This window comes from Suricata suricatta, chromosome 3 (genome assembly GCF_006229205.1).
Source record: "Suricata suricatta isolate VVHF042 chromosome 3, meerkat_22Aug2017_6uvM2_HiC, whole genome shotgun sequence".
In the NCBI taxonomy this organism is placed as follows: Eukaryota; Metazoa; Chordata; class Mammalia; order Carnivora; family Herpestidae; genus Suricata; species Suricata suricatta.
In genome coordinates, this window is record NC_043702.1 from 67,098,954 (window position 1) to 67,124,218 (window position 25,265).

Sequence of the window (25,265 nt, forward strand, 5' to 3'; positions counted from 1 at the left end):
AGAATCCCAAGCAGGCTCTGCACTGTCAGCACAGAGCCCCATTGTGGGGGTCGAACCCACGAACTGTGAGATCATGACCTGAGTTGAAAGCTAGAGTCACCCCAGCACCCAAAAGACGAAGTTTTTAAGCTAGGTCTGCAATCCCAGCTTTGCAAGGTTTAGAGTTGTTGGAAGATCATCTCATCTTTTTTAAAGATATATTTTTAATGTTTATTTTTGAGAGAAAGAAAGAGAGTGAGAGAGAGAGAGAGCACACATGATTGGGGGAGGGGCAGAGAAAGAGGGAGACAACAGAATCTTAAGTAGGCTCCAGGCTCTGAGCCGTCAGCACAGAGCCCCATGTGGGGCTCAAACCCATAAACTGTGAGTTCTTGACCTGAGCTGAACTTGGATGCTTAACTGTCTGAGCCACCCAGGGCCCCAGGTCATGTCATCTCATCTTTCATAAAAAACAAAAACAAAAACAAAAAAACTTCTGACAACCCTGCGCTGTCTGAATAACATTCTGACTACTCAGCATGGCCCTCCTGGGCACCCATCATCCTCCTTCCAAGAGAGCCCAGTGCCTCTCTAGGCCTTGATTAGCCTGTCTATCAAGGAGATAACCCTCACAGCTCTTCACAGGGGTGTTTAGCAATGGCAGGTCTTTTCATTACAGGAGACAGAATGGTGAGAGACAGGCTCAAAATTTATTTACTTTATTAATCATCTTTTTAGTAATAATGTTTCCATCTCCCCCAAAGTTCATGACTCTGAAGGAAGTACAAGAACACTCACGCTGAAGGATATTTTAAATGGGACATTTTTCTATAAAACATTTTTTCCAAACTGGATTTCAGGTAAGTGGATTGTTTCTCTACTTTTTGGGGTTTTTAAAACATATGTTGTTTTTATTTTTAGGGCCAATACATCTCAATGATAACAGAGGCCATATCGATTGAAATAGAAAAAAAAAAGAGCACATATTTAAATAAGTCAAATGGGAACCAAAGCACCTTCGACAGAATCATGTGGGCCACATTTGCCCAATAGTGATTGCCCAATAGTGATGCCAGTTGGATTTTCAGTAAAAATGTGAAAGTTGGGAGTGTATTGTTAGCATAATCTGAGCATATCATATGTCTCTTTGAATATGTACCTAACTAGGAGACGACATAAGAATTTTACCAACAGAGAAACTTCATTGCTAAGCTAGATAATCTGAGAAATGGAAAAATCCCATCCTGACAAAAGAAAATCCTTCATAGGTCATAAAATTGATATTTGCATATGTGTTTTCTAAATAAGACACTATCAAATAAGTCCAAACAAATAGTAAGGTCAGTAAATTATTTATGGTACTATAGTTTGTATCTAATATGTGACTAAACACATCTAAATATTTTATTTTTTCTCTTTAAAATATAAACTGCACATCAAAGAGTTTTAAACTAAAATACAACCCAAATATAATATATTTTTATTGCAAAACAAACATACCATTTTAAACTGGTTTATTCTCTTGGTAACACAGAGAAAACCCAATTTTATTCCCAAACTCCCTGAACTGGTCATAATAGGGCAGCCTACTGGCAAATGTGGCATTTTTGTGGGAAATAGAAAAGAGGATCCTTTCCTCCCTTCCACTGTCAACTTATTTTAAATCTGAAAAAGCAATGCCTTGGACAGGAAAAAAAAAGCCAATCTGTGAAATAAAAGAGGTTTCTCTTTCTTATAAATGCATTTCCTACTAAGGGGGATCATTTCAAATTTGTTTTCCTTCTTGTTTAAAGGACAAGAATATCTTCATCAGTCTACAAATAATGATATAGTATATTACAATATTGAAACAGGAGAGTCATATACCATTTTGAGTAATACCACCATGGTATGTATCCAGAATCATCTTCCTCCTCAAACCTTTGCCACCTCTTCACAGACCAAGGAACAGAGTTTAAACTCTCTGGACCCAACCTGCCTTCTTGGCTCCATCTCCCACTGAATTCTCCAATTCTCTCTTCTAGTCACACCACAATACTGCCCTTGCCTCCTTTCAACTACCTAGCATCTTTCTTTTTCTGAGAAAAAAGTGTAATAAGAGATAAGAGTTGAGAAATCAGTTCTTATAATAGGCAAACTAAGGCTCAAATCTAGGTTCTGTGACTTCCTGGTTATGGAAAGTTAAATAAGATTTCATATGACACCAGCCACCATGTGCCTCATTTTCTCTCTCTGAAGAGTAGGAAGAATAATACCTCTCGGGGTTTCTAGAAGAGGTAAGTAGTGTAACATTTGAATGTGGGAGGACGGCACCTAACATAGAATACACGGTTGACAAACAAGAACTATGAAATGTAGGCACCTACTCCTCTCTCCTCGTAGGCTCTTCCCACTTTCTCCACCCTCAAAAGTCTTCTAATGTTTTAAAGTCAAGCTCAAATGATACTCTCTTTTTCATGCAACCAATGATCTCTCAATTGGATTTAGTCACTTCTTTTTTAAATGCTTTCACAATGCTAGATTTATATTTCTTCAACAGACCTTTCTAATTTGCAATATGTTACTTATTTTCAAGTTTAACATATTAAGCTTCCTGAAATAACAAGGTATATCCTATGTATCACACCTTCGTCTCATAGTGTTTCATGAATTTTTTTGTATACAGTGAGCACCATGTAAACATTTTTTAAATTGCATAGAAAGTATATGTATGTAGGAGTATATCAATTTTGTGATATCCTTTTAGAACTACACACTTACATGGCTCTTGTTTTTCTTCTGTATTCTAATCAACTTCTTTATAATTTCAGAAAAGTGTGAATGCTTCAAATTATGGTTTATCACCTGATCGGCAATTTGCCTATCTAGAAAGCGATTATTCAAAGGTATTGACGGTTTAATTTGGGTATGTTGGTTTATATCTGTTACTAATCCACAGTTTGGTTTATAAATACAAGAGGAAGCGAGAGTATATTTTTATCTCTAAATATTCAAGAAGTTAAAGTGGGTTCTAGATGAGCCCAAAAAACATAACTGAAACACATATACATAATTCAGAATTTGGTGTACTTGTCTGCTTATCTTCCGATACTAGAAACTACTTTCCTCTGGAGAAGGTGGACTTCATGTGGGGGCACTGATATTTATCAGAAATGGGAGAATTACACTTATATTTCTAAAACTATTCATAAGTCATTAGTTAATTTTCACATATTTTAACCTTATAGAAGTTTATTATTATTGCAAATGGAAAAATCAAGGTGTAGCTTATTTAACTCACTCAAGCAAGGTAATATACAGTCACTGGTAGACCAAAGTTTAAATCTGTGACTTCAAACACCTGGGATAGGAATAGCCCACCAAACCAGACCATTTACCCTTCCTTAATTTCCCCTTCTTCAATGAAGTTGTAAAGGGAAGTTAATTATCTTATTTTTTCTATGTATACAACTTCAAGATAATTATTTTTGGCAAGAAGGCAAAAGAATTTATTATCAAATTAAACTTCTGTTGATTACCTTTAGAGAGAGAACCTTTTTACTGCCATTTTTCACATTCTATATGAGATATAAAACAGAATGAATAGTTGATCTTGCCCCTCCCTAGTTGTTCAGTTTGCTGATTATTTTCCAGGAGACCAGGTCCTGGTCGCTAGCAATCTTCAGGAAGACATGTTTCAACCAGCTGAGGTTTCTTTGCCAAGAGTTTGAAAGCTCTTTTAAGAAACAAAATCCAAAATAATATTTGGATTATTCACTAACCACAGAACAAATACAGTTAATGAGAAAATAAGCAGTTTTTTCCTGGAAGAATTATAAACTATGTATCTTCTATTTATTTTTCAACTTCTATTGTTCTCAAAACATATTATATTTTAAGAAAGGCAAGCATTTTGTAATAAAACTTTGTGTTTAATAAAATTCTCTTCATATAATTTTAGAGGGTATCATTGTAATATATTACATAGGTTCAGGTAATTCTTATGGCCATGGAGATCATAGTGGTTTTACTTCAAATCAAGGTAAAGCATTAGGGAAAAAAATCTCAGGATAGAGTGTGTCAAAGAAAAGCTTTTTATATTAAGAAATGTCTTCGGATATGCTTTTTATGGAGTGAGGGTTGAATCACTGCTGAGATTAGTTCTGGAACTTAGACAAACAGCACAAAAGTCCACAGTAAAACTCTTTAAATGAAGACTCTTTTGGAATTGAAACATATCCTTCCTAGTGCTTTGTGAAAATAGTTCTTTTAGAATTCTGAATCTTGAATTGAATCACTTGTTATTATACATTATTGATACAAGCTTTTTGAGAATCATCATTTGTCTCTGTCTCTCTTCTTTCTGACAGCTTTGGAGATACTCCTACACGGCAACATATCACATCTATGACCTCAATACTGGGTAAAATTTCATATCTATGTATTGATATTACTTAAATCTATTATAGTTTTTCATTCCACACTCTGATTTAAGGTTAAAATTACATGATCTTATTACTGATCTTAGTTTCTTCTTTACAGTATATGTGATCCCATAAAAATTAAGAAATTTAAGGAAATACTTTCATGAAACATTTACCTTTTCTTGTTTTAATAATTTTTTATATTTTTATTCACAAGGCAGTTTTATTTTCCCTACTTTAGGATCAAATTATAAATATATCACTTATGGACGTAAACCTATGTACTGAAAGTGCAAGCATGCACATGGGAACGACACGCTACTTACAAGACAGGGGCTGCTTCCTTGGAAGGTGGAGAAGTGCAGAGGATGCAAATCACCTTCAGTTGTATCTGAACACAGACTCCATTAATTGATTTTAAATAAGTTGTTGCTAAAATTGCAAAATGTCAATATTCCTTAAATTTGGGTTGTAGATTAATTGTAATCTATCATATTATTTTCTTTATTTGTATGTTTCACTATTTGAAATATTTCAATTTAAATGGAAAAAAAAAAGGAATGAATAGGTAGGTAAAACACCTCGTGAGGGAATTCCTGGCAGAAGGAATAACCTGTAAAGACTCTAAGGGAAGAGAGAGCATGGAGTGTTCTGGAAACTCAAAATAGGTCAAGTGAGTTGAAATTGGAGGAGGGCATGCCGACTAGTGAGGGGTGGTGTAAGGTTGGGAAGGAGTTGGGGCCAGCAAGCAGGGGCCACATAATCATGAGGAAACCATTAAGAAGAATGTAGATGTCGTTCTGATGACAATAGGGAATCAGATTTGCACTTTACAAAATCACTCTGACTCAGTATGGACAATGAATTGGTTTAGTTACTCATCTTAACGTGATATCCTATTTGCTGTTATATAATAGGGAAAAATAATTATATGGATTGAAGAGGTATTGAAAAATTTTATGGTCTATTTCCTCTTTTGTCTGGTAAGAACACAAAAATTCAAAAAAAAATCTACTTGTTTTAAGTGTTCAGAAAAGAATGATTCTGATCTTAAGCTGTTAATTTAGAAAATAGGAACTACTACATAAAGTAGAAATTGAACTCATCTAATATACTCTCGATTTTTCTCTTCTCTGTATTCACATCAACAAATTCAAAAACACTTTATTTTATTTCTTTTTTTAAGTTTATTTATTATTTTGAGATAGAGAGAGAGCAAGTAGGGGAGGGGCAGAGAGAGATGAAGAGAAAGAATTCCAAGAAGGCTCCACACTATCAGCTCAGAACCCAACACAGGGCTTGAAATGACGAACCTTGAGATCATGACCTGACCTGAAATCAAAAGTCAGACACTTAACCAACTGAGCCATCCAGGAGCCCCTCAAAAAGAATTCATTGAACACCTATTATGTGAAAACCGTAGATGAGGAGATACAAATGAACTTGAGGTACTGACCCTACTCTCAAGAACACTTTAAATTGGTGAAGTAAAAGCATTATTCTTTCAGCGCAGTTTCTTAAGGCTTTAACCAATTTCTTATTTTTCTTTTAATCATTTTGAAATTCTCTACATCCTACCTTAAGATTCAACAAATTAAACAGCATTCTGAAAGAAAATGACAATACTAATATTTTAATTATGGTTTATATAAGCTTTATGGCCTAGAATCATTTTAAATACTTAGCTTCTATACAGTGAATTTAGTCAAGCCACTGCTTGCTTACTTGTTCTCTCTCTCTCTCTCTCTCTTTTCTTTTCTTATCTGCACATCTAATTTGCCAAATTGGTTTTTTGTCAGGTAAATATAGCATAATTTAGGAAGTGGAGGATGATGAATTTGTTGAGATTCAAGGCAAGACCAAATACCACTAATTCCAAGTTTTCTATGTGCCTCTGAAGGGTCTATAAAAATCTACCACAGAGAAAGTGAAGATAGTACTGGTTTCAAGCAAGGGAAGGAATACTGAGAGGAGATGACAGCCTTTGTAAGCAGCCTCCTCCACTTTCTCTCTTAGTGTTAGTTATTTAGAAAACATAGAAAATGGCAGCTGTGGTGACTTGCCAGTCATGAAGAGACTCTGCTGAGACTTTCAGCTTGGCGCTATCTGCACGCTTGCATACATGATTCCACAGCGTATGGAAACCTAAGACATGAACTCTGGCTTTAGATAGAAATGCCTTTTCTTTCGGATCATTCATTTGCCTGTGCATTCACGTGTCTTTCAATATACTGTGGACCTTCCTGACGCCGGCTGCTCACATACCGTCCTCTGGCAGGCAGGCTTCTGGGCACTTCCCCAGTGGTCTTTCTCTTCCATGGCCACTACCCTTTCCCCAGTCAAAGCTGATCTGCCCATGGTCTCTCATGATTTGCTAGGCCTCAGGCTGCATGACTTAATAAGTTACATCAAAGTAACAACGTGGGTTACAATTCTTCACAGTTTCCAACTTTAAAAGAATTAGAAAAGTAGAAATGCCAAGCATGTTAGGTCCAGGTTGGAGTTAGTTTTTTGAGGGTGAGGACAAGGAGTCTTTCTTCAGGCTCTTCAATTTATACCTTGGAGGTAAGTCTTCTTTTGTGTCTCTACAAAAACAGCCTTGATGAGACTATTAATATAATCTTCAAGGAGATAATAGTCAGAACTGAAGCATGACATCCTATGACTCTTTAGCACTGAAATACTGAACACTTCTGAAAATCTGAACACATTCTTGCTGAAGAACTACAAAAACCCCACAGTGCAAGTTAGTCAATTGAGGATTTGCAGGGGGACTCTAGGCACCAACGTGAGATTTTTGGCCAATAAGGTATTTGAAATTTCCCCATGGGTGGAGAACTTTGCAAGCTTAAGGCATACTGCCCAGTGTATGATCTGTTTTTCAGTTTAGCTTGAGATCAGATGTTCCTTTCCTTTTCTGATTTCAAGTCAGATCCCTGGGGAGATTGTCAAATGGCATCTTATTTTCAAAAATTTGAAATGCATATGCATTCACAGAGATGGGGGTTGCAAATGAGAATGTGGAAGAGTACATATTAAACTTCAGCACAGCTATAGCATTTTAGAGCTGGAAGGCACTTCATCGACCATCTCAGCCTGATGTGCACAAATTTTACAGTCCTGAGGGTTAGGAAACTTGAGTTTAATTAGGGGTTGGCCAAGAACCCGTGATGTGATTGTTAAAAGTCTTATCTCTCTCCCCTCACGTTTAGTTTTTTTCATAAAATGAGGGTGTCCCATCAGATAACTTTTAGAGACAGTCCCCTTTCGTGGTCTATAAATCTTTAATAAATCTTTAATTCATTTCATTATAAAAGTCAGAAAGCTGAGACCCAGGGAAGTTAAGTGATTTAAGTCACTGGTGAAGAGCTGCTCCCAGAACCGGATGTCTCCAGCACAGCGTTGCTACATTCTTTCCATTAGGTTTGAGGAAGTCGAGGATGATCCTTCATTTTTTTTTTCTGTTTATAAAGATGTTTCTTTTTCCCTTGAATAGCAAGGTTTGTTATTATTTTTCTTTCTTTTTTTTTTTTCTTCTAGACAGTTTTTAAGAAGAAATGAGCTTCCCCGTCCAATTCAGTATTTATGCTGGTCGCCTGTTGGGAGTAAATTAGTAAGTGTTTAAATTATAGAAGTGTTTAATCATTTAAATAAAAGAGGAGCCATTTGATTTTGGCCTTTGTTAAATTTCCCTGCCTGAAAGGAAAAAAAATTCATGACTATTTTAGTGGTTAAAAACGGGAAGAGTTTTGATAAATTGAAACTCATCTGAGAATTCCGCAAAATCTCAAGCTCATGGATAGACTTCTTTAAATATCGCAGTCAAAAACTTTATCCTCATACTCAGCCAGAATGCGTTGTGCCAGAAAGCTGAGGAAAAATATGGTTTTCACAAGTTTCCCAGACTAGCTTCAGACAACATGAAATTTTGTCCAAGCTCTTATTTAAGGACTCTAAATAAAGATTAGATCTGGCTAGCTATTAATATTCAAAGATTTATTTGACTTTCTGTTAATATATACAGTTATTTATTTGAATAATAAAACAATGAATATAATAGTAAACTTTATGCTTTATTTGATAGACTTTAAAAAATCATAATTGATGTTAATGTGAGTTGGTTGGTTTTTTGACCTATTAAAATGATACTTGAGTTGTGAGTCTTTTTTGCATCTGGATTACCATGCATTTTGAAGGTATTGGGTAAATAATTAAAACAAATTTACAGACTTCATTGTATTTCTTATAGAATTCTCATTATTAACTAACTTACCACCACTTCTAGGCATATGTTTATCAAAACAATATTTATTTGAAACAAAGACCAGATGATCCACCTTTTCAAATAACATATAATGGGAGAGAAAATAAAATATTCAATGGAATCCCAGACTGGGTTTATGAAGGTAAGCTATATTCTTTTTCATTGCTGTTTTATGCTTTTAATCAAAAATAATTGCACATATTTAGTAAAGTGTAGATGAGTGGTATGTTACTGAGATGAATGGTGGCATTTCTGAAAGCTGTTATCAGGTTACGAACAGGATGTACATGTTCTGAAAGAACAAAATCTAATAATCAGCCTGGTAGAGTTTATTTTCATAAGTGTTATAAAGTGGTAATAATAATATACATTTCAAGAAGTTTATGGTCCTCAGATGCTATGTTAGTACATTTCCTCAGGTTTCTTTTTTCTTGAGAAATAAATCTTTCTTCCAAAACCAAACAACTGTCTATATAATTTTGCAGAGAAATATTCCTAGTTTTTGATACTTTCATGAATTGTGTCCTCTTTGTAGACCATATAGGATCCAGAACCTAACCAGACTTTAAAAGGTGTTATAGTTCTTGCCTTTACTAAAAAATATATAACTGAAATGTTTTTTCCTTTTTAATATTCCTAGGAGAAAAAGTTAGCATCTAACATTTATGTCACTCTTATAGTATGATTACAGTTCTCTTTATTTGGGCTACATTAGGTGACTATAAAAACCAGAAGCTATCTCAAGGGAAAAAATAATTGTTGTTGAAATATTTAATTATTTACTTAAATAATTATATTTCTGGTTAATATCAATTCATAAGAAAACTGATGATGTTTGATATGAGGCATAAGGTTAAGCTATTTCTTTAAACTTAGACTGTTTATGTTTTTTAAAAACCAAACTTTGGCATATGTCACATCCACATTAAATAAATTTTTGTAGTCGATAAATGGCTAATCAATATATTTTGAAGAATTTACAATGATTTTAAGAGTAGGCCATAACTGTTAATTATATACTTGTATTTATCTTTCAGAGGAAATGCTTGCTACAAGATATGCTCTCTGGTGGTCTCCTAATGGAAAATTTTTGGCATATGCAGAATTTAATGATACAGAGATACCAGTTATCGCCTATTCCTACTATGGGGATGAACAATATCCTAGAACAATAAATATTCCATACCCAAAGGTATGTTGAGTACTTTTAGCAGATGCTTCCATTTCTCCTGTGTCAAAATGAGCAACCAACGCCATGAATAGAGGTGGGATCAACAAGTTTGGAGAGCTTCTTATCCTTGTGCATTGTAAGGCAAACATTGTACTGTGCTCTATTATTTATGTGGACATCTGTTGCTTTGGACATCTGGTTGTGCTGGATGAAGTAGTCTTTGCAAAACCCATCGCAGAATCTTTGAAAAACATATGGTCTAGATTATGGAGGAAAAACAAGCTTAACTTAATTTTAATTTTTCATCTTTCATGCTCCAAATTCAGGGTAAAGTTCTGCTTTGCAATTCCTTCTTGAATTCTCATGTAAATGCAAACTAGAATGGAAAATACAAGTGTAGAACTTGATGTTCCTGTCAGGTAGAAGCGGGCATGAGTTATGAACATTTCCAGACATGTAAGGTAGGTTAAGTGTGTGAACCTAGTGTCTTCCTTGAGGAAATTGGATATGGAATGAACCCAACATTTCTTGTATAAGCATTCTGGAATTCTGAGTGAAACACTTTTCATTCAGTCCCATGTCTGAAGAGAGGGCTCCATATGTGGAGTAGGAAAACAGGAAGGTCACAGTGGAGAAGCACCATATCCTAATTTGATTTAGACAAAAAATATGAAAGGGGATCAAACAATAAATTCTCCTCTTTTACAAGGAATGGATGTGGTTGTAGAAAATAGTTCTTTGTGTTTTGGTCCGTATTGTGTTTACTTGCCAAAGAGAATACTGTTACGGATGACCCAGTGGATCCCTATATGGATATGCACACACACAAGTGGTTTCTGATGCGAGTCAAAGTGGGTATAGTTAGAGAACCAGAAGTTCCAGAGAGTCTAAAATTTATGTTAAAATTTATATGAGAAAATACAATGGATAAAAGATGCATGTTTAGGTAGGAGACCCCTCGATGACTGTATATAAAGTCTGAAAGACTGGAGATGTTTGGAAACAAGAGATGTGGCACTTGGGACCCAAGATGTAAAAGAACTTGTATCGTCAGGAGAGTGTAAGGGAGCAGGAAGAGATGGAGGAACCCAGAGCTGAGGATTAACTGACACAAAGTTGGGACCCAAATTTTCATGTTTCCTTGAAGACTGGAGTTGTTGAAACATTTGACATAGGGCTGAGAGGTGAGACAACTGAAAAGAAGCAAGAAGTCCTAGCTAAGCTTCATAGTGAAACAGGAGGTCAGAGAAGAGCCTAGACAGTTCTTTAGAAAAATCCAAATGGCATGGAGTCATTTAAGGCTGTGAACCTAACTTTGTGGACTTAAATTGTTTAACAATTATAAGACTCTCTTTTTCTGTGTTAAAATAACAGGAACTCTAAGAAGCTGTCTGGGTGTGAACTACACTGTCATGTAAATTTAGGGTGTATAATAGCACAGAACGTACAAAACAAGAAAAGTGCAAATTCTATGGGCACTTAATTTGGAGGTGACATTTCCCTAATTTGGGGGGATGATAACAATAGTAAAGTAACCCGCTAGGAGACGAGTAATGATTGTCCTAGACCACACTATAGGGCAAAAAGCAAAAATTATCTTCCCTTATTTACTCTTTACACTGTCCTGCCTTCTGCACTCCTCCAGCACATGGAGAAGTGATTATAATAATTATCCTAATAATAATAGGAAATATCTGTCTTGAAAGGCGAAAAAGAGAATGTCAATTATGGCACTCATTTTCACATCCAAAATATTTTTCCCCTATGAATCAAAGCTCTCTCATTAATCACTTAATATACGTGTTTTCACTCTGGTTAACATAGTATTTGTAATCACCCTGCAAATAAAATCCAAATGAAATTCCTGGTCATGTTATAATTAAATGTTTTCAACAGTGATATATTTAATATTGTAAGCTTATAAAAATGCCTAAATTTGCAAAGTGTCTTTAATATGTTGATGATAATTAAAATGTTATGAGCATATAATCTCCATTATTTTTTGGCAGGCTGGAGCTAAGAATCCTGTTGTTCGGTTATTTATTATCGACGCCACTCACCCTGAGCATATAGGTCCCATAGAAGTGCCGGTTCCAGCAATGATAGCATCAAGGTAGAGCAAGCTCAGATGCTTTCTTTCCACCTTCACCTGAATTTTAACAATTAAATTTCTTAGCTGAGATTGCCACTTCTTTTCTAGTGAGTTTATGATATGTATATTCGAAGCAGAAATAAATAAATAAAATAGGCATGTAAACCTAAGTACATAACCAAATTAAAAACTATCTGTCTCACATTGATTTTAAAGTATTGGCCTCTTTCACACATATAACGATGATCACAGCAATCAATCTAAGTGATACATCCTCAGATGTGTGAATGAAAACTTGGGATCAGCAGGCAAATAATACAATTCATATATGTTCTCAGCCTGGCTTCTTTCAAGTCTGGTCTACTTTCTCTCAAACCCAGTGTTTACAGATCCTGGTTGATCACATACACATAACTAACAAGAGGCCAGCCCTTTCCAAATATTAGTAATTTTTACTAGGATGCAGTCTATTCACAACTATCGGATTGTACAATTATCTGTTTGGGATTAACTCTAGGTAGACAGGGACATGTAGATACTGTCTGATTAGTCCTGATGATAGCAACCCTCCAACCCTCCATCCATCCTCCATGGTCATTCTAGTTGAAGCAGATAAAGGTGAGAGGTCCCCTACACCCTGTCTGGTGGGGCCTTCAATACTTCCCAAACCCTAACAGGCCAGGGCTTGCTGGAGTCGGTCAGGGCCTAATGATTGATCATTGACAGAGAAAAGAACCTCAGCAGAAGCCTCTCTGGGGCCTTGCCAGGGTGAATCTACTCTTGAATAATTTAAAATGGCTTTATTTGGGGGGAGGATCCATTACTTCCCCCAACTACCACCAATCTAGTTGATGGAAACTTGAATAAATACATCTTTCTTTCTTTCTTTCTTTCTTTTCTTTCTTTCTTCCTGTCTGTATGTCTGTCTGTCTGTCTGTCATTCTCCTTAGGAGGCAAATGGAATGATAGAAAGGGTACTGTGTAAGGAATCAAGAGGCTTGTTGGAGCATCTGTAAAATACTAACAATAGAATAGCTAACATTTTCCCAGCACTTACCATGGAGCAGGCAGAAATCTCACCAACTTTAAGCGCACTCAACAAATTCTACAGCAAGCTTTAAATTTGGTAATACTATTATTCCCATTTTATATAGAAACAGGGGCACAGATATGCTAAGTCACTTTAAATAGTATAACTGGTAAGAGGTAAAACCAGAATCTGAGCCAGAGACTCTCCCAGTTCTGTGATTTCTTTTATATCAATGTCCAGAATTTTGTGGTATATTTACATTGATGTTCTCCATCTATAGGTTCATTCTCAGAGCCAAGTAATAATTCCTGCCATTTCGTTGACACCAACTATGCATCAAGCACTAACAGAGTTACTTAGTGTACATCATCTCTGATTATGATGTTAATCCTGAATTTTAACCCCTGACACTGGTCACAGTTAAAATGCAGCTTCTAATACAAACCTACCTGGTGAGAAAGATGGGCATTTAGCACACTTTGCTCTCTCTCAACCACTTACAAAGTGAAAATTTTAGTTTACCCATGCAAAATAGCCAATTTAATGCTTTTCCCCCTCAAGATTGACTAATAGCTTTGGCCTCATGTCTTAAAAATTTTTCTAAGATATAAAAGTTCAAAATTAGGAGAAAGCTCAAGTATAAAATAATTCCATTAGATGAATGAACTCTTTTATAGATATTCTTCAAAAGTCAGCAGTATATTTAAACTTTCTCTGTAGAGAAGCGAAAGCTTTACCTTCCTGATCTATGGAATAAATATTTCATAATAACAAAATACAGCCTTGAGAAAACAGAACTTGAGAAATTGTTTGACATGATACTGGTTTATGGTAGTGACTGTCTGCTTTGATTTATTTGCAGTGATTATTATTTCAGTTGGCTCACATGGGTTACTGATGAACGAATATGTTTCCAGTGGCTGAAAAGAATCCAGAATGTTTCAGTTCTGTCTATATGTGATTTCAGGGAAGGCTGGCAGACATGGGATTGTCCAAAGGTAGGTCATATTAAACCCACAGAGGTGTATTTCTGAAGATGAAAGTATATGAGGGGGGACTTATTTATCACTAACATTATATTATATTATAAAGCTAGAATTACTGCATTCAACTCTTGATTGCTTTGAAAAAAAATCTCCCTTTTGTTCACAGTCCATTATTTTTATTAAATAAGTGAGACACTCCTGTTTTCTTGAATGACTTTAGCATTGAAACCAAATGCAGAAAAAGGCTAAATGAAACAATGTAATATTGGATATATAAGTTATCTGGTTCTGAGTTAGGATGAAAATCCAGCCTTTTGAGAATATAAGATTGGCAATCAAAAAAAGCCAAAATAAGGAGGATGAGAAGATAAGATGGGTCTTTAGGTAAATCAATATATTCTATTTAAAAAAAAAAACAGAAAAATGCAAATGGTGGTATGTTCTATTCAATGTAAAAATTGAAAATAAAAAGTTTGAAGGAAATTGATATTATCAAAAGAAAGCCAAACATTCCTATTTTAAAATTTTAAAGTAGATAATTAAGAATATGATATGAAATATCAAACAATCTTGTTATCCTGTTATCTTCCAGTAATTCAGTGGGTAAATACAATAGAAACACTGTGCTAATTTCAGGGAGAAAAAAAACTTGAAAATTAGGCACAAATTTATTGTTGAGTTTTAATTGTTCCTATTGTTTGAATTCAAACATAATCTGTTAAATTAATGAGTTAGAAAACTACTTCACCAATCTAAAAGCTTTAAAATGAGTCTGTTCATATTAGAGACTGAGACATACAAAATGTTTTCTTTAAATAGGAAATTTGATGGATACATTTCATAAGACTTCTAATTATGAAGACATGTTTCATTAAACTAAATATAGAATAAACCTTTTTTTATCAAGTAAGAAAAAAAGCACAGAGGAATCAAAGTAAATCATTGAATTCCATCTTGAAATTAGGACACTATGTTTTGCAAGAAAAGAGTCATATGAATCTATTTGGAAATATATCAGGACTATTATAGTCAACATTACTTGGGCTAAAAATATGTTTTTAAATCACTACTCTGGAAGAAGCTTGACTAATTTTGACAGAACATGCTAGAAGCCTTTTTTATATCTTATTTATATTTTGCTATACAAAACAAAGATTTTGGCTTCAATGCAGTACCATAGAGGGGAAAAAAAGAATAAACTTGATAGTGGTAATTAATTAGAAAATCAGCTTAGGATGAATATATCCTCAGTGTTTTTATTGAATCTATGTATTAGGAATTATTGATTTAATTTATAAGATCAAAACTATAATATAAGTCATTTAGACTAAGTTTTTAGTTCTAAAAACCAGGCATTAAAAACAGTAATTGCTTTGGAATCTGAAATTCTAATTTATAAAAATCAAGGTCAACCTTAATCCAAACTGACAGAATATAAAAGATGCTTATTCAAGGAGATGTGGAGTTCCTTGGAATATAAAGTTTAAGTTTATGGCCTAAAGCAGAGATTAAATTTAGAATACCAGGTTTAATTAACCTTAGGATTTCAAAGCAACCTCAGTTTCAAAATAATTTGATAAATACATGGAACACATTTTCATATTTAAGAACAACAATGTCATGTTAGACAAAAAAACTGTGGCTTAAAATTTATTATTCCCTTGCTTTTATGACAGTACCTTCTCTCATGGTTCTCTTTCTACTTCACTGACCTTTTGTTTCCAGCACTTCCCTTTCTGATTTCTCCAGATATCTTACTATTCTCCAAATTAATGTATTTGCAAGGTAGGCTAACTTCTATAACAGCAATAAGACCCTTCCAGTAATTCAGTGGGTTAATATAATAGAAATGTTGGGGTGGAGGCTGGGTAGCTCAGTTAGTTAAGTATCTGACTTCAACTCAGGTCATGATCTCATGGCTTGTTGGTTCAAACCCCACATCTGGCTCTGCACTGACAGCTCAGAGCCTGGAACGTGCTTCAGATTCTGTGTCTCCCTCTCTCTCTGCTCCTCCCCCACTTGTGTTCTCTCTCTCTCTCTCAAAAATAAATAAATAAAAATGTTTAAAAAGAAGAAAGAAAATTTTTTACACATTCATATAACCACCTAATAGTGATTCCAGGTCAGTGGGAAATTTTAATTGTTGGGATGTTCTGCTCTGCACAGTCATTCTAGGATCCTGGTTGATGGCATTTGTGCTGTCTTCATCTAGTGACTTCCAAAGCTAGTCCAAGGTTATTCAAACCTGATCACCAAAATCCCACTGAGGGATGCAAAAGAGAATGGAGGATAATGTATAAGAGATTTTCATAGGTCAGGCCTAGACTTAGAATGAGTCACCTCTGCTCACACACCATTGGTTAGAACTTATCACATGACCACATCCTACTGGAACTGGGCCTGGAAACGTAGCCTAGCTATAGTCCCAGCAAACAGAGAAAATGATTACTAATAACCTTATAGTCTCTACCACAACTCACAACTTACTATTTAGGTGATTTTTATCTACACCAGAGGCATTGGTTACCATTTGCCCTCAAACTTACTTTGAGAACTTGAACTTTTAAATATCTATGTCTTCCCTGATCTGTACTCACTATCCATACCTAGATTAAGACCTTTATCACCCTTTTTCCAAACATTACTATAGCCTTCCAATTGATCTCTCTTCCTTCTTCTGTCTTACTGACTTATAATCTGTTCTCTGTATCATGTTTGTAATTATATTTTCCAAACTGTGATTTTGATCTCCTTCAAAGGATTTAATTAGAGGGAGGATCTAAACTTCCTAGGGTGACCTAAAAGTTTCTCCAAGATCATTCTGATACTCATACATCTTCCCTCCTCTTGAACTCTTTTCCATAATCACCCTCTGCTCAGCTATATGGAATCATCCCTGTGATCTACTAAAGTGGCCTGGTCTCTGTGTTGTTCATTTCACTTAGAATGATCTTTCTTTAATTATTTGTCTAGGAAAGCCTATTCATCCTTTTAGGCTCACTAAATTTTGATCAACAAATGATTGTACTATGCTAAAATATACTCCAAAATAAGATTCAGTGCACATATTAAGATTCCTACCTACTTAATAAGAATAAGAAAAGAAAAAAATTAACCTAAACTCCAGTGTGAAATACCTTTTTAAAAAAAATGTTTATTTGTTTATTTTTTGGAAAGGATAGAGTGAGAGTATGTATGCAAGCAGGAGAGGGTAGAGAGAATGGCAGGGAGAGAAATCCCAAGCCAGGCTTTGCATTGTCCCACAAGGCCCAATGAGGCACTCGAACCCACACCATAGGATCACAACCTGAGCTGAATCCAAGAGTCAGATACTTCACTGACTGAGCCATCCAGACACCACTGAAAGGCCTTTTTAAACTATATGACCCCAAGTGCTTGGGTTGTGCTAGGCTATTATGGAAATAAATGAAATAATTCTAGGCACTGCTTCATGGAAAATTAAACCAGTGTTATTATTAAAGGTTTTCAGTAAGATCCATCCCTTAGATTACTCATGTATATGCAATAGTGCTGATGTATAAGATATGGAATATGGGCACCTTAAATTCAAGTGTGAAGTTAGTCCATTAGCAATAGGAAACTCTGAGAGGGCAGCTTAACAGGTTCAAATGCCCAGATTATATTTAGGAAAAACTGTTCTCCTAATAACATGCTTGATGTGATCTTTCTTTCTTTTAGACTCAGGAGCATATAGAAGAAAGCAGAACTGGATGGGCTGGTGGAGTATGATTTTGTTATCTTTTCCTTATATCTTAATAACACTTGACAGATTCTCAGCCATCAAAGGACTATTTTAAATGTATCCAAACTGACACTACTTGTTTCATAGAAAAAACTTCAAGGTAAAAAACCCACAAAGGTAGGGATCGTTTCAGCAATTTCATGCCAGACAATTAATGCCTATATATTTAAAATTCTATTGAGAACAAATCATAGTCCTCATGTCACAACCTTAACTTCAACTGACTCTCTGATATTCATAGTTAATATTCTTATTAAACAAAATAAAGATTGTTTTTCAAAAGCAATTACAATTCCTGATTGATTTAAAATAATACTTACTAGCCAGTTGAATCTGAAACACCAAATACATTGGGTATTCATAGTAATTTAAACACAATCTGCCTCTTACTCAATTTCATATAAACTGAAATGAATAAATGAATTATGTATTCGTTTCCCATTTTTAAGTGATATCAAATAGGAAATTGTATATTTTGTTATGGTTTGTGATCACTAGATTTTTTTGGATAGGTTTAGTCGGTGATTTGTGAGAATTTTTAGAGTAAAAAAAATCATGATTTACGATGTTATCAATTGTGTCCAATGTTCTATTTGAAGAATACAAAAAAGGACAGAGAATAAGTGAATATTGTGTGGATACTACCACTTATTACAAACATATGATTGAATTCAACTAGCATTTGGATTTAAAAAAAAACAACAGTTTCTCTGAGTAGCACAAACAAAGAAAAAGAAGGCTCTTAGGACCTGGCCTAACACATTAACCATGATACAAGAACAATAAAGAATTCAGAGTCAATTGTAAGATGATAATGCATAAAAAATCCAAAGTTAAGATGGGTAGAAAGAAGTTAGATTGCAAAGTAAAAATCTTCAGATGTCAAAAACTCCTTTTATGTTTTTCTGGAGTTAGTGATTTTAGCTTATGTATATTTACTTTGTCTTTAGTAAAAAATATTTCAGTTCTAAATAACATCAGAACTCTTTGCCACTGTACCAAATAACATAAGATAAATCATCAGTATTCAGTTAAAGGACAAAATTTTCTAAATTTTTGGAATCTTGGTCAATCCATAGCTCATCTTCCAAAAAGACAATTCCTGCATTGTTGTTTGGAAACTTGAGGACAGGGGAAGTTAACTCTGAGTTAGTTCTCATTATAAAATTTCCAGTAAAGACTGAAGGCAAAGAATACTTGAAGACTTCCTTTGTTTGTATTCTCCATGATGATAATATAGCTAGAGTTACTACTGAATAATACGAGTGATATTATTTTACAAATAGATAAACGATGATACCAACAATCTTCTCAAAGATATAATCTTAGGAATCCATACACATTTATTCTGAAACTGCTGCATGAATTCAAAACACTCTGAAATATTTTAGAATGCATCTTTTGAAATCTCTTATTTAAAAGCAACTTGGAGTCAACATTTGTATCTTATCAACTTTTACAATCTTTATAGACCAACCTTTTAATCTCAGCAAGCATGAGCTGGGTGGATTAATTAAGGAATTAATTAATTGCCTTCTAAACCTGTAGAACATCGTTTTAAATAACCTCAGTGGAGCCACATACATACCCTTTGAAGGAAGATGAGATCCTTACATTAAATAAAAAATGATGCCAAAGTAAATCCAGTGAATAATGTATTATTTATCTGTAACATATGATTTTGTGCTAGATCATTTTAAAATCTGTGGCTTTGGAATTCTATTAGGAAAAATTATTTTTTGATGTATTCATCTCAATCTCTTAAAATTTAAAATAGTAAACTTTCTAAATACTCGAAGAGGTATTGTCAAAAATTCTTTGTAGTGATAGCTTTCAAGAGTAAGTTCACATTCTCCCAAGGCAGCTGCTTTGAAGAAGTCATTAGATTTTACAGGGTTTGACATGTCTTTTGAAAGTCAGGCCATAGCTTTATATGGTTATAATTCATATGTCATGATATGCTGGATAGCTTCCTTTGACCTGTAATAAAATCAGTGACTTCATAGAACTACCCAGAAATAACCTTGAAATACCTAGAAATATGTATGTCTTTCAGACTTTTGTTGAAGTAATATTTATTAACTTTTTAGAGCAAGTGTACAGACTAGTCATCTCAGTATAAAATTAAAGAGTGATGTTAAAGAAATTGTTCCTTTGGATTTTATTCAGGAGATTTAAACCAAAAGAACACCTTTGGAAATCACCTGTGAATCAGAAAAGATTGAATGACTTGCTAAAAGCAGTGGACCAGTTAGGTGCACGCACAGAACTAGCAAATAGAAATTTACCTATCCCTTTCTGTCCTCCAGCTTGAGATAGTCAGTGTCTTAATTTGTGAGACATCTCTTTTGGTATTTGATCAGAAAAATAACGACCACGAGTTCACTTTAAACAATTTTCTTTTTGCCCTGTATGGAACTGACAAAAAGAACCATTTAATCAAAGAATCTAGTATTGAAAGAGTAAACTTTGGAGACCAAACACTAAAACCATAAAACATAGACTACAAAGCTGCATTTAAATTATCTTAAAATAATTATGCAATACACGGCCAATCCCTTTGCTGTTGATAAAACCCCTTTGTTCAGAAAAATGAGGTTGTGGATTTTTTTTGAGTTTTCAGTAAGCTTTTATTTCCTTTATTTCCTTTATTTGTTTCACAAATAAAGCTGACTGAATTGGTTGCCAGAAAAAGAATTTTGTACTTGATACTTGGAAGTCTGCTTTTCATACAATGTGGACTCAGTTTAGGCATCAGCCTCTGATAACTAGGACCTCGGGTTGTTTACTAAGCATGGCAAGAAATTATCAGGTGGTAACTAATATGACCTTCCAAGTAAAACATTTTAAATGGCTTTGCACATAGAGGTGAGTAAATTATCAGAAAATCTAAGCATGATAAAGGGGCTGTGAAGAGGCCTTGTTACCACTGAGGACCACCTAGTTACGTGTGCCTTCTAGGGTCCAGGTGTGACTTACTGCAAGAGGCACTTAACTCAGGATGCATTACGGAGCTAGCTCTTGGAAAGGGAATATGGAAATATTTCACACCCTCTTTACCTCTCCCAAGTTACCAGTTCATCCAAAGCAGCTGTCCTCAATGTGCACAATAAAAGGGGAGAAGATAACATTCTTTGCTTAGCGGAGATAGTCTTCCTGTTTGCCTGATTCTAATATCTTCAAACGGAACACTCTGCCCTGTTATTTTTTTTTTCAATGAAAATGAAAGTTTTAAGTTTTAATCCAGAACAAAACATTTATAAAGTTCCTTACTAACCAGAGGTGTGAGGAGAGTATGTTTTTACTCTGGCATCTTAAAATATTTCATGACCCTGGTTCCATTTTAGTGGTAAAAACAATACAGAGCCAGTTCATGTCTCTCACCCTAAGGAGTGAGAGGGAGGCATTGGAAAGTGGTTACTAGTAAGCAAGTATATCATTATTTGCCTAAGAAAGCAAAGCTTCATTCTCAAATGAAAGAATGGCTTGTCAGACTTATACTAACAAAACTCCCATCCAGAAAATGGCATTTTCCCCCCTGGGCCTCTTTTTCACTCAATTCCCCTTAATTTTATTGAGAGGCACAGGTCTCAATACACAGAATCCTACCAAGGCTGGTCTTATTATTAATGAAACTCATAAAGGAACGATGTCAGGAGATAGCAGTTTCTCCTTATCTCATTTTTCATTTTGTGAAAGGCATCCATTCTATGCCAAAGTGATAAGACTTAGGACACAGTATTAGTTCCCTAGGACTGATGTGACAAATTATCACAAACCTGGTGGCTTCAAACAACAGAAATTCATTGTGTCGCCATCCTGGAGGCTGTAAGTCCAAAGTCAAGGTGTCAGCATGGTCCTGCTCCCCCTGAAGCCTCCAAAGAAGACTACTTCCTCTCTTCCACCTCCTGGTGGCTCTTGGCAGGACTCCATTGGCTTGTAGATACATCTCCCCAGTTTCTGCACCCATCTCCATGTAGCTTTCTTCCCTGTGTCCTTCTGTGTTTCCAGGTATCCTCTTTTTTTTATATAAATTTATAAATTTCATTGGATTAAGGGCCACACAAATCCAGTATGATCACATCTTAATTCTTACCTTGATTATATCTGCAAATAGGTCATCATCTTCCTTCATTTGGGCTGCTATAACAAACTACCATTGACTAGTGGCTTACAAACAGAAGTTGATTTCTCACACTCCTGGAGGCTGGAGGTCTTAGCCAGGGTGCCAGAATGGTTGGGTTCTGGTGAGAACTCTCTTCTGGGTTGGAGACCACCAACTTCTTATACCCTCATGTGCTGGAGAGCAGAGCAAGGGAAGCAAGCACTCTGGTAATTCTGATAGGACACTAATCCCATAAGGCTCTACCCTTATGACCTCATCTAATCCTAACTACCTGCCCAAAGTCCCACTTCCTAACACCAACCTTAATTCATATTAGGGTTTCAAAATATGAATTTTAAGGAGACACAAACCAGGAAAAAAGAAGCCAACAAATGTAAGAGAAGGCTATTTTTAAAAATTTTTTAGATTTATTTATTTTTGAGAGAGAGAACACACAAGCTGGGGAGGGGCAGACACACACACACACACACACACACACACACACACAGGATCCAAAGTGGGCTCCATGTGGACAGCAGGGAGCCAGACATTGGGCTCAAACTCACAAAATGAACATGAGATCATGACCTGAGCAGAAGTCAAGGGCGTAACCAACTGAACCACCCAGGCTCCCCAAGACTATTTTTTTAATGGGAGAAACTACTAACTAAAATTTGATGTGAGGACATTTGCAGGATTTTACTTATCTACACCATGAAGGATAGAGGTATGGTTTGCTCTGTTCCAGGGCACACAAAAGCTGAATGTCAGGGCCTCCTTGGTCATTCACCACTTCCCTGTAGGTGGCCAGTAGGGGCCCTGGGAAGAGGTCAGAGACAGGCAGTAAGGTCTGCTTCACTCCTTCAGTTCAAGGAGCAAACCTTCCACTTGCTTGTCCTGGGTCTAGAAGTTTCTTTTCTCCATGAAAAACTGTGGCTAGCAGGGCATCACATTTTCATCTTTAAAATGTCTTCATTGAATCATTGGCATTAGGTGCTTGGCATCTGAAAAATCAAAACTCAAAAACACTATCAGCCTTCATGAGTCACACGTTGGTCAAATATCACATTTTGAAGTTTGACTTGGGTACATAAATAACAACATTAATTTGTGATTCTCTTAACTCTATTTCAAACCACATTATCTCCAAGCATAGACATTCAATCAAATTCAACATTATAAACCCAGGGGCATGTAGTAGCAATTAAGCAGCAGTTGGAATGTGCAAATGCCTGTTAGAATTACTAGAAAAGCTGTCTAACTGGAAGGATGGCATTCAGCTGTGGTTGATGGACCGTAGGAAAGCAAGGCATTCTGGTTCCGATAATCATGAACAATCCACTGCTTCTAAAAAATTCTATAGTTTTAGTTTGGTTTGTCTTCTGAACATAACCTCTGTTCATTTCTTTCAGTTCTTTGTTTCAACACCAGTTTTCAGCTATGATGCCATTTCGTACTACAAAATATTTAGCGACAAGGATGGCTACAAACATATTCACTATATCAAAGACACTGTGGTATGTTCCTTCCAAGATTTATCTCCTCAGAGATCATTCAGTTGAGGTTGCTCAAATAACGCTCAGCTTCACACAACATAATGTTTGTCTTTTTATAGGAAAATGCTATTCAAATTACAAGTGGCAAGTGGGAGGCCATAAATATATTCAGAGTAACACAGGATTCACTGTAAGTATTGCATGAAGCATGATGCACCATTCAGGTTTTAATTGGCACTGATGGACCCACAAATGATACTGTACCAACTCTTAGTTAAAAGCATTTTTTGCTACTGATTCTGTAGTTTAGTTCAGACAGATGTGGTTTCATTACAATCGTGTGTTCTTTAATAGGTAGCTAACATGCTTCTTTTAGGAAAGAATATTTAGTAAGCGGTCACTTCTCCTCTGATACCCAGTAGATTATAAGTATAAAATTTGACAAATAATAACTAGTTTTAAACACAAATTTTATTCTTTAGCATTTGAAGAAATGAACAAGCCTCAAAAGTCCATGAAGGGCAGCCCATAGATACAGAAATTTTTTGGTAGCAATTCACTGTTATATAAGTTTAAGAATCTTATATATAAGAGCTATCTTTTTTAAAAATTTTTTTTATGTTTTTTAATTTATTTTTTTGAGAGACAGAGAGAGACAGTGGGAGCAGGGGAGGGTCAGAGGGAGAGGGAGATACAGAATCTGAAGCAGGCTCCAGGCTCTGAGCTAGCTGTCAGCACAGAGCCCGATGTAGGGCTCGAACGCACAAACCGTGAGATCATGACCTGAGCTGAAGCTGGACGCTTAACTGACTGAGCCACCCAGTCATCCCATAAGAGCTATATTTAAAAAAATTTATTTATTTTGAGAGAGAGAGAGAGAAATAGAGAGTGTGAGCCAGTGGGGGAGGGGCAGAGAGCAAGGGAGAATCCCAATCAGGTTCCTGTGTTCTCAGTGCAGAGCCCAATGTGGGGCTCAGACTCATGAACCAAAAGATCCTGACCTGAGCCGAAGTCAAGAGTCAGACAACCAACTGAGCCACCCAAGCACCCCAGCGATTGCTTTTTTGAGCAATTGCTTCACACCACATGCTCTAAAGTAGAAGCAATATCCTGGTTACACAGATGAGAAAGCTGATACTTGGAAATTAACATGGCCAAGACCACATATTTAATTAGTACCAGAACCAGGATTCAACCCTAAAGCATATTAAATCTGAAGTTCTTATTGTGATCTCAACACAGGACTGCTTCCTTCCAGTTCTTTCCTCTTCAGTCCATCCTGTGTACTATCTAAAGAAACCATCTTAAAATAATCATTTATGATCAAAATTCTGTAATCAAGAATGTGCAGTTCTTTTGCCTTGCCTCTAATAATGTCCAAATCCAAGGTACAGGACAACCTGCCTGTCATTATCCATAATTCTAGGAGCAAAGGAGGGAGATCTTTAGTCCAGGCTCACTGCATAAAAACCTGTCAGAAACCAACTGCCAATTTATGGCACTCTTGGACATTTGACAATGAAGTTTGGACATTATATGGAGCAGTCATTATAGTCACCAGTGTAAGAAGAGTGACGAGATAAACGTGGATGGGACCTTTCAGACATAATAAGGTTAGGACTTCAGGGGAAACCAAAGGTGGGGAGACCCCGCTCTGGTCATAATCTAGGCCTGCAATGATAGAGGCCTGAACTAGCCTAGTGGCAATAAAATACGGGCTCTTTGAGGGAAAAGCTATGCCTCCTTTTTTGTGTGTCCTTAGCATTCAACATAGTACCTGACACATAGCCAGAACTTGGTAAATATTTGTTAAGTAAATGAGAGAGAGGGTAGGTAGACCATAAAGATGGGTGGAGGGTGAACAATACTGGTGACTTCGTGGCAGGGAAGGAAAAAGAAAAGGCAAGGCAATGTGGATGCTGTTCCAAGTGTCAGATAGAGGCTATCAATCATGAAGTCTTTGACAGAACAAGAAA

General features: G+C 35.7%; 1 protein-coding gene across 1 annotated transcript in view; it reads left to right on the forward strand.

The window, feature by feature from the left end:
* Window positions 1-25,265, forward strand: part of FAP (fibroblast activation protein alpha) — a 70,869-nt gene that overhangs the window by 15,050 nt on the left and 30,554 nt on the right. Inside the window, 12 exon segments of the mRNA XM_029932997.1 lie at window positions 744-839; window positions 1,773-1,867; window positions 2,790-2,864; window positions 4,329-4,381; window positions 7,923-7,995; window positions 8,668-8,788; window positions 9,684-9,838; window positions 11,827-11,930; window positions 13,802-13,937; window positions 17,625-17,669; window positions 23,206-23,310; window positions 23,409-23,479. Coding sequence (XP_029788857.1) covers window positions 744-839; window positions 1,773-1,867; window positions 2,790-2,864; window positions 4,329-4,381; window positions 7,923-7,995; window positions 8,668-8,788; window positions 9,684-9,838; window positions 11,827-11,930; window positions 13,802-13,937; window positions 17,625-17,669; window positions 23,206-23,310; window positions 23,409-23,479 — 1,129 coding nt within the window.